Source organism: Acartia tonsa, unplaced genomic scaffold (assembly GCF_053477335.1).
Source record: "Acartia tonsa isolate MP-2025a unplaced genomic scaffold, ASM5347733v1 sca2, whole genome shotgun sequence".
NCBI lineage: Eukaryota > Metazoa > Arthropoda > Copepoda > Calanoida > Acartiidae > Acartia > Acartia tonsa.
In genome coordinates, this window is record NW_027649596.1 from 126,643 (window position 1) to 136,308 (window position 9,666).

Below are 9,666 nucleotides of genomic sequence, written 5' to 3' on the forward strand. Positions count from 1 at the left end.
ATATAATTACTATTTTACAAGTTTGATAATGAGATATATATTAATTTTAAAATTAAGAAATATTTTGCTGAATAAAACATTAAAGAGGTAATATTAGTTTTGTTATTCTTAGAAATTATAATGATGCAATTGATCTAATATCAAAATAGAAGGCAGTAACAAAATAATAACTAAACATTTATGAATTCATAATAGTGAGTTAGGGTTTGAAAGATTTTTGAAATAATAACTCCTAGATGTCAGGTCATACCTATTTGATTTCAACATTGAAGTATAAAATGTTTTGGTTTTCACACAAAAAAAAAATAAGATATTATACAGTATCTATTTACATGATTTAGTTGGAATAAAATCAAATAAATATAAGAAATCTTTGGAAATAAATTGAGTAAAAGAAATTATACTATTCTTTTATAGTTTAAGTTAAAATAAGTACTGGGTAGCAATTAGGTAGCAACTACATGTAAGGGGCATTGTAGGTGCTATTTCTAATAGGTAAAAAAAATAATCATATACATTTTGAAGTCAATGTTAAATATCCCCTGAGAAAATATACATTATATCTCAATCTTATTCTCCACAATATCAATTGTAGTAATTATATCCTCATCAGGATTCTGTTCACAAGAAAGATAATCTTTATTCTGAATTTCTTCTTCTATTTCCTGTTTTATAGTTTCTTCCACACTCTCAGCCTCCATGTTGATAGACAGAGGATCCTCATGAAAAGTTTCTTCTTCTTTAATTTCTAGTTTAACATCAGCTTCACCACAATCAACAAAACTTGTAGAAGGTGGAACTTTATTCTTAGTAGATTCTAACTTCTTGAGATGTCCAGATGATTTATTATGTACTCTCATGTTTGAACTGGAGGAATAAAATTTCTGGCATAATACACAAGAGTATGGCTTCTCTCCTGTATGAATCCTCTTATGGTCAGCTAATAGACTTTGTCGTGAGAAAGCCTTTTTACATGTATCACAAGAATATGGCTTTTCTTCTGTATGAATCCTGTTATGGACATTTAATGAACTAGGTTGGGAGAAAGACTTTTTACATACATCACATGAGTATGGCTTCTCTCCTGTATGTATTCTCACATGTCTTGTTAATTCACTCTTTTTAGAGAATTTCTTGCAGCAGATATGACACGTATTCATGATGGATTCTTAATTGTTCTTACACCTGAAATAAATATCATTTAATAGAAATCCTGGGTAGAAAATGAAAAAATTATTCTTTACCTGTATTATTTATCTTTGATAATTAGCAGTGCTCAAAAATGAGTGGAGGGGGGGGGGGGGTGTGTTAAACCAGCTACATTAGTTCTTATTTAGGTGATTTCCCTTATATTGAAAGATTGTCTAGAAAGCGTATGCACGTTTTTTTGTAAAATAAATTAAGAACAAGGTGTGGGTGTATTCTTAATGCCTAATCTTTCCTGTGGTGTAATATCCGTGCGGTGCTACCCTAAGCAAATATTACCTTAAGTAAAACACAAACATATGAAAGACTAACCCACAAAATAGAGGGGGTATGATTCTGAGCTTGACTAGGTACTTTAAGGGAAGTTACAACACTTTAACATACAAGACTTTTATTAAGATTTCTAAGATTCTTTTAAAAAACTAAATCATTCCTTGTATTAATTCCTTGTTAATCAAAGTCTTTTATATTGATAAACAGACATCTGCTTTCTAAAACAGGGGTGTATATTCTACATAGGATCCCCTGCTCAGGGGGGGGGGGGGGAAATAAAAAATAAGTGGTTGGAGGGAAAAAAATGTAAAAATTAAGAAAACTGAAACTATTTTTTCCATTTCCCCCCCCCCCCCCCCTCCTTGGTGAAAAAACTTAAAATGTGTGGTAGGAGGGATAAAATAAAGAAAATATAGAGTTCTTTAAATATTTTTCCATTTTCCCCCTACTTGGTGACTGTGAGAAAAAACTAGGGGGGGAAGAAAAATAAAAAATTTTGTAGCAGGGGAAAAAAATAAATCTTGTGCAGAATATACACCCCTGTTCTAAAATTTGCCAAAGTAAAACTTACCTATGTTTTTTCTTTTTTTATGTGTTTATATTGAATTAAGTCTTATTTCACTTTATAATCTACCTGAAATAACAACATATAATTATTATTTTAACGAGTTGAGGTAATCGGAATAGGAAACCTTCAAATGTTTTTTTTTTATAGAATATGATAATTATGGTTTGGCAATTAAGATATTCGAATTAAAAATTAACTTTTACACTTCAAAGTTTAAGGTACACCCAAAAACGTATAGTTTGTGATAATTAAAGATAACATTTCAGTGAATTGACTGAAAACCTAAGTTACAAGAGTACATATCAATATCTAGTATTTGATAATTGAGCACTCTAAAATGGATTTCTGTTAATTTTTTGTTATTAAGACACATATCTAAGATGAATGTAACATAAGAATTAGATTATTAAGTCTTATTTATCTTTATTTAACTATGTGGTAAAAAAATGAAACTCTTTCAGGTGTATATGTCTTGTAAATGAAAAAAATATGTGTTGGTCACTAAATTAAAGTTGAAATGCATGTCCTTTAAAATACATTCCAAAAGAAATCCTTTATTGTTACTTAATAACCTAGGCCTCACTCCAATGCCTAACCTAATAACTACGGAGTGTCCAAATACCTGTTTTAATTTGTGATATTCTTATTATTCCATGTAATCAAATTTCATTTTTATGTTCTGAAAACATAAAAATATTCAAGAAATAAAAAAATTGTATGTACAGAAAACACAGATTTACACAGAGAGATAACTTTAAAATCCTTATTTAATTAACTTAAAAGTGTGTAAGAAAATAAACAGAGTGAAAAAGTTCTTGTTTATATAACAAAGAAAATAATAACTTTGTAGGTATGTAATAGGTATATTGTCTTTTCATTAAAAAAATTTAGTTTTCTGAAAATGGAGCTCTCATATTTTTTCTATTTATTTTTTGGTACAATTAATGCTATAATAGAGTTAATCATATTCAATTCTATGTTGCACAATGTCAATCGTATTTATATAATCTTCATCAGGATTCTTTTCACAAGAAATATAATCTTTATCCTCAATTTCTTCTCCTTCTATTTCATGTTTTATGGTTTGTTCAACATTCTCAGCCTCAATATTGGGAAAGAGAGGATCTTCATCTAGAGTTTCTTCATCTTTTATTTCTAGTTTAATATCAGCTTCACCACAATCAACAAAACTGGCAGAAGCAGGAAGTGGAACAAATAGACACACAGCCTTCTACTTTTATATAGCTTTAATCAAATAAAAGCAAATGGCATTATCCTCTTAGAAAATTTTTTATCAATTTTGAAAATTTGAGTGCACCCCCCCCCCCCCCCCCCAACAGATATCTGGATAGAACGCCGCTGGAGGAAAAGTTTTGGACAAGGCAAAAAGGCAAGCTTAAATTTAATTCAATAACGTGTCCGTGCTGTTGGGAAGCCGAGCAAAGCGGACACGTTATTGAATTAAATTTAAGCTTGCCTTTTTGCCTTGTCCAAAACTTTTCCTCCAGCGGCGTTCTATCCAGATATCTGTCGGGGGGGGGGGGGGGGGGGGGGGTGCACTCAAATTTTCAAAATTGATAAAAAATTTTCTAAGAGGATAACGCCATTTGCTTTTATTTGATTAAAGCTATATAAAAGTAGAAGGCTGTGTGTCTATTTGTTCCACTTCCTGCTTCTGCCAGTTTTGTTGATTGTGGTGAAGCTGATATTAAACTAGAAACCGTTTAGATGTTTTTTGGCTATTTTTAGGGCGAATTTGTCATAAATTACGTAGGAATCAACTTATTGAAACATATTTTTGATTCAAATCATGTGAAATGATACCAAAAACTATTTTTTAAATTTCGAATACCAGCAACTACTGGCTAGAACCATTTGAAAACGTTTTGGATCGGCAAAGAGTATTATGTGGAGAAAGGTTTCGTGACGGATTTGCCCTGAATATAGCAAAAAAAAAATGGCTAAACGGCTGAGCCGCCAGCCGTTACTTTTCAAACTTTTTGTTCCATTTAGGGAAAATATACCTATCAAGGATTACTCATGTTACGTAACGAAATTCGGATTCTAAGTGCCATTTAATCATTGATTACGAGAAGGTTGCATTCACCCCCCCCCCCTCTTTATTGAATATACACAAGAAAATAAATTGGGGAACAAAAGTTAAAGAAGGAAGACAAAAAGAACAAAAACAAAAGAACATAAAAAAAGTACAAACAGAAACAGTATCTACACAATGTGTAGTACACATTTTAGTTAACATATAATTAGGTTATACAATATATTTCAATTAGTATTCCTAAAACTTAGGTTTGGATAAATGGGGGGGGGGGGGGGGGGATTAGCTAAAAATGATTTTTCAAAGTAATATTATTATAAGGCAACGGTTTGGATAAATGGGGGGGGGGGGGAAATGTGGTGACTCGTCACACGACATACCAGCAATTTTATTTTGGGTGCTACTCACTTAGTTTTAGAGATAATTGGGTGAAATCTTTTTGGTTGTGTCACTAATTACCCCAAGTTTTGGTAACTTTCAAAAAACAGCTCCGGCTCCGGCTCCGGATTAGCTAAAAATGATTTTTCAAAGTAATATTATTATAAGGCAACGGTCTATTTCCATATAATAAACTGAAAAACTATTGTTACTTAACAAATAGACAGCTTTAATATAGCTTTAATCAAATAAAAGCAAATGGCGTTATCCTCTTAGAAAATTTTTTATCAATTTTGAAAATTTGAGTGCACCCCCCCCCCCCCCCCCCGACAGATATCTGGATAGAACGCCGCTGGAGGAAAAGTTTTGGACAAGGCAAAAAGGCAAGCTTAAATTTAATTCAATAACGTGTCCGTGCTGTTGGGAAGCCGAGCAAAGCGGACACGTTATTGAATTAAATTTAAGCTTGCCTTTTTGCCTTGTCCAAAACTTGATGTCGGGGTACTCTAATTTTCTAAATTTCAAAAACTATTTTAGGTTAGGTTAGGCTAGGGAGCCGAGCGCTGCGGCCACGGGTGTTCGTTGTCTGGGGTACTTTAATTTTCTAAATTTCAAAAACTATTTTAGGTTAGGTTAGGTTAGGTTATAGGCTAGGGAGCCGAGCGCTGCGGCCACAGATGTTCGTTGTCGGGGGTACTTTAATTTTCTAATTTTCTAAAAACTATTTTAGGTTAGGTTAGGTTAGGTTATAGGCTAGGGAGCCAAGCGCTGCGGCCACATATGTTCGTTGAATATTCATGGCGAAAATTTTTGGTAAACTTCCTGACTAAAGAGTGTTAGTTAACTGTAATGACATAACTGTGCAATTTATATAATATTTATATTAGGTATGTGTCCCATTTAAGTGCGTGAGAGAGAGCACTCGCTCTCCAATTCTAACTTATGAGGGTGCCAGAATAAGAGTGGCTGTTATTGGTTGGATTTTATTAGCGAATACCAGAGCAGAATGTTCGACAGGAAGGGAGGGAGGGGTGGGAGAGAGGGTATCTAAACGCGTAGTGACAGTTTGTAAGGTTAGTCTACCTCTGACTGGCTTGTAGTGCGGAACTGAGTTTCTTAACTGGTTGCCATGGTAGACTAAGGAGACAAGGCTCATGTCTCGCTCTCTATATACCCTTTCTCCCTCCCACCCCTCCCTTCCTTCCTGTCCAACCTAATAATAGTTTACTTAAATTATTATTTTGTTGTTGGGGGGGGGGGGGGGGGGGGGTACTCAAAATTTCGAAATCGCTAAAAATAATACTAAGAGGAAAATACCAAGCAAACTATTTTATAATATTTATTTTATTTTATCAAATTAAATAATGAAAAAAATTGATATATTAATTTTAAGGTAGGAGCCGGGGCTGGAGCTGGAGCCGGAGCTGGAGCCAGAGCCGCATCAAAATTATACCCTGCTCCGACACCCTGCTTTTAAAGATATTGAAACAAAATATTTTTAGGTAGGTAGGTTCGCAATTTAGGTTCATGCATTTATCATACATTTTTATTTAGTTAAACAAATTCTTCACTCTCAATTCCTTCCTCCTCCTTTATTTCCTCTTTTATAATTACTTTCACACTCTCAGTCTCCATGTTGATAGAAAGAGGATCCTCATCAAGAGTTTATTCTTCTTTTATTTTCTTCACCACAATCAACAAAACTGGTAGAAGCAGAAGGTAGAACTGAGTTTTTAAGAGATTCTAACTTCCGGAGATGTTTAGCTGATTTATTATGTATTAAGAGATGTGAACTAGAGATATAATATTTCTGGCATAATTCACAAAAGTGTGTCTTCTCTCCTGTATGGATCCTCTTATGAAAAGTTAAGCCTCTATTTGTATGGAATAATTTTTCACCTGTATGATTTATCTTGCGTTTTGTTAGGTCACCACTTTATGTGAATGCCTTTTCACATGTATCACATTTGAGTGGCTTCTCTCCTGTATGAATTCTCATATGTCTTGTTAAATTGTCCTTTCTAGAGAATTCCTTGCTTCAGATATGACACAAGTTCGTGATGGATTCTTGACTGTTCTTGCACCTGGGATAAACAATATTTAATGAATACCTGTTTAAAATTTAAAATAATAATTTTAAGCATTTAGTATTTCATTGTAAGAGCTACTCTATATTCAAGGTTATGTCCGTAGGACTATCAAAATATTAAAAGTATTTTCTATGAAAACTCTACTATAAAAAAATTATGGGAGGACAAACGGGCAAAGTGAATTATCAAGCAAATATTTGGGGATTTTGTTTGCCTTTTCTCGCTAAATTAAAATTAGTTTTGATATCTTAAACAAATTAGTAAAAAAAAGTGTAATCTATGAATAAAGTTAGGTAGTATAATAAAAGATGTATTTCTAACTATAGTCTTTTAAGATCTAGGCAAATAATATTTTTTTTAAAGGGAAAGTATAAAATGGAGAAATATTTAAATATGTGACTACGAACATAGATTAAAGGGGCTCTAAATTCAAAATAGGAGGGAAGAAATATAAATCTAAAAACAAGCTAGTCTAAAACCATCCATGGACCCAGTGTTGTGGATCCGGATCCGCAAGGATCCGCATTATTTTGAGTCCAAGGATCCAGATCCGGATCCGCAAATGCAAAAAAATGCGGATCCGGGGGTATAAATTTATGGAAAAATCTACCTAAATTTATTTAAAATAGTCACTTACAAATTTTGAAATATCTGGTAACCTTGTAAGGATCAGTTGATTCACTCCCACACTCTTTAGGTTCAGACTTGAAAATCAAAAGTATTTTTGACTTCGAGATTAAAGAATAAATATTTTTTGAAAAATTTGGTGATTTTATTTTTATTGTCAAGGATCCGCACTGACCAAATTTGGAGGATCCGGATACAATCAATGTTAATCCGCAACACTGCATGGACCAATATAAAGCCTAAATATAAAGTAGAGAACTCAATTGGTTCAGTGATAATAGCAGACAAACACATGTGATCATATTATTCGTGGAATAACTTATGCAAGAAATCATTTTTACCTGATTTTTCTTATTTATTTACTGCAAGAATTCTACTTTCTCTATCTAACTTGTTTTATCTGAAAAATATTAAGTATAATGTAATACACAATCTAAGATGAATATAATGTTACCCATTCAATAAGAGAAGAATGCAAATAGTAAAATAACAAGTACTGATACAAAGTTAGATTTTAAAGAAATTATATCAGAGCAAAATAAAATACAAAAAATACTTAAATAAAAATAATTAACATTGAATGATGAAAAGTAAAAAAAAGTATATACACGATATCATTAATCAAAAATATTTGTTATAAAAATTAAATCTACTATGAATAAATATTTACATATTAGCATTTAGTTTATCATATTCTCATTTTGTGCTCAACAATGTCAATAGAATTTATATAATCATCATCCAAATTCTGTTCACAAGAAAGTGAATCTTTATCCAGACTTTCTTCTTCTATTTCATGTTTTATAGTTTCTTCAACATTCTCAGCCTCCATGTTGATAGAGAGAGGATCTTCATCAAGAGTTTCTTCTTTTAATTCTTCTTTTATTTCTAGTTTAATATCAGCTTCACCACAATCAACAAAACTGGTAGAAGCAGAAGGAGGAACTGTATTTTTAGTAGATTCTAAATTCTTTAGATGTTTAGTGGACTTTTTATGTATTGATAAGTCTGAGCTTGATTTACAAGATCTCTGACAAAAATCACAATAATAAGGCCTTTCTCCTGAATGGATCCTTCTATGCTTTATCAAGTCACCAATGTTAATAAATACTTTTTTACAACTGTCACAAGAATATGGCTTCTCACCTGTATGGATCCTGGTATGACGAGTTAAATCACCCACAATACGGAAAGCTTTTTTACATTTATCACAGGAGTATGGCTTCTCACCTGTATGGATCCTGGTATGACGAATTAAATCACCCACCATACGGAAAGCTTTTTTACATTTATCACATGAGTATGGCTTCTCACCTGCATGGATCCTCTTATGGACAGTTAAATTACTTTTTTGTGTGAAAGCTTTTTTACATATATCACAAGAGTATGGGTTCTCACCTGCATGGATCCTCTTATGGACAGTTAAATTATTTTTTTGTGTGAAAGCTTTTTTACATGTATCACAAGAGTATGGCTTCTCACCAGTATGGATCCTCTTATGTACAGTTAAATCACGTTGTTGCAAGAATGACTTTTTACATGTATCACAAGAGTATGGTTTCTCTTTTGTATGGATCCTTTTATGAAGTGTTAGCTGAGGATTAGTACAGAAAGCCTTTTCACATGAATCACATGAGTATGGCTTCTCGCCTGTATGGATCCTCTTGTGCTTATTCAAGTCACTACTGTCTGAAAATGCCTTATCACAAAAATCACATTTGAATGGCTTCTCTCCTGTATGAATTCTCATATGCCTTGTCAAATCACTTTTTCTAGAGAATTCCTTGGAGCAGATATGACACTTGTTCATGATGAATTATTAATTGTTCTTGCACCTGGAATAAATAGTATTTAATGCAATACTTGTGTAGAAATGGAAATAACAATTTTCAGCCCTAAAAATTATAATAATTACAATACTGTAAATACTGGTAAAACAGTTTTGGTATATCAGTTACCCTATATATAAGGGGGGGGGGGGCCGGGGGTTAGTGCAACCATCTCGTAATTAGTGATTAAATGGTACTTAGCATTCGAATTTCGATCTGAAATTTTGCATGAGTAATCCATGGTAGGTCTATTTTCCCAAAATCGAACAAAAAGTTAGAAAAGTGGCGGCAGTTCAGCCGTTTAGCCGTTTTTTGCCTATTTTCAGGGCAAATTCATCATTAATTACGTAGGAATCAACTTTTAAAAACTTATTTTTGGTTAATTATTGATATTCTAAAGATTCTGCTACATAATATTTGTAATATAGAAAACTAACTTACTTTACTTTGCTAAACTCAAATCTCTCTTTTTTTCCTTCTTTGTGTTTTTTTATAATCTTAGATTTTCAATTCATTTTAATTCAGTCTGAAAATAAATAAAATAATTATTTTATAAGTAACACAATTTTAATCATGAGAAATATAAATTGGTTTTAAAAAACTAAAGAAGGTATACACATTTTTGCATTCAAGGACAGA

At 32.3% G+C, this 9,666-nt stretch overlaps 2 protein-coding genes across 3 annotated transcripts; both read right to left on the reverse strand.

Annotated features, from left to right (window-relative positions):
- Positions 1 to 47: 47 nt before the first annotated feature.
- Positions 48 to 2,728, reverse strand: LOC145310493 (uncharacterized). 2 transcript variants are annotated; one of them, XM_080150441.1, is made up of 3 exons: positions 2,670 to 2,728; positions 2,051 to 2,113; positions 54 to 1,185 (listed from the first exon to the last, which is right to left on the reverse strand). In XM_080150441.1, exon 3 carries the CDS (start codon positions 1,158 to 1,160, stop codon positions 558 to 560), a length of 603 nt encoding a protein of 200 aa, XP_080006567.1. In that variant the 5' UTR covers positions 1,161 to 1,185; positions 2,051 to 2,113; positions 2,670 to 2,728; the 3' UTR covers positions 54 to 557. The 2 variants fall into 2 exon arrangements, with proteins under 2 accessions (XP_080006568.1, XP_080006567.1); XM_080150442.1 differs by lacking the exon at positions 2,051 to 2,113 and having other exon boundaries at positions 48 to 1,185.
- A 4,993-nt stretch (positions 2,729 to 7,721) lies between these two features.
- Positions 7,722 to 9,569, reverse strand: LOC145310481 (uncharacterized). Its single transcript, XM_080150432.1, has 2 exons — positions 9,469 to 9,569; positions 7,722 to 9,033 (listed from the first exon to the last, which is right to left on the reverse strand). The coding sequence occupies exon 2, from the start codon at positions 9,006 to 9,008 to the stop codon at positions 7,887 to 7,889; it is 1,122 nt and encodes a 373-aa protein (XP_080006558.1). The 5' UTR covers positions 9,009 to 9,033; positions 9,469 to 9,569; the 3' UTR covers positions 7,722 to 7,886.
- Between the last annotated feature and the right edge of the window lie 97 nt (positions 9,570 to 9,666).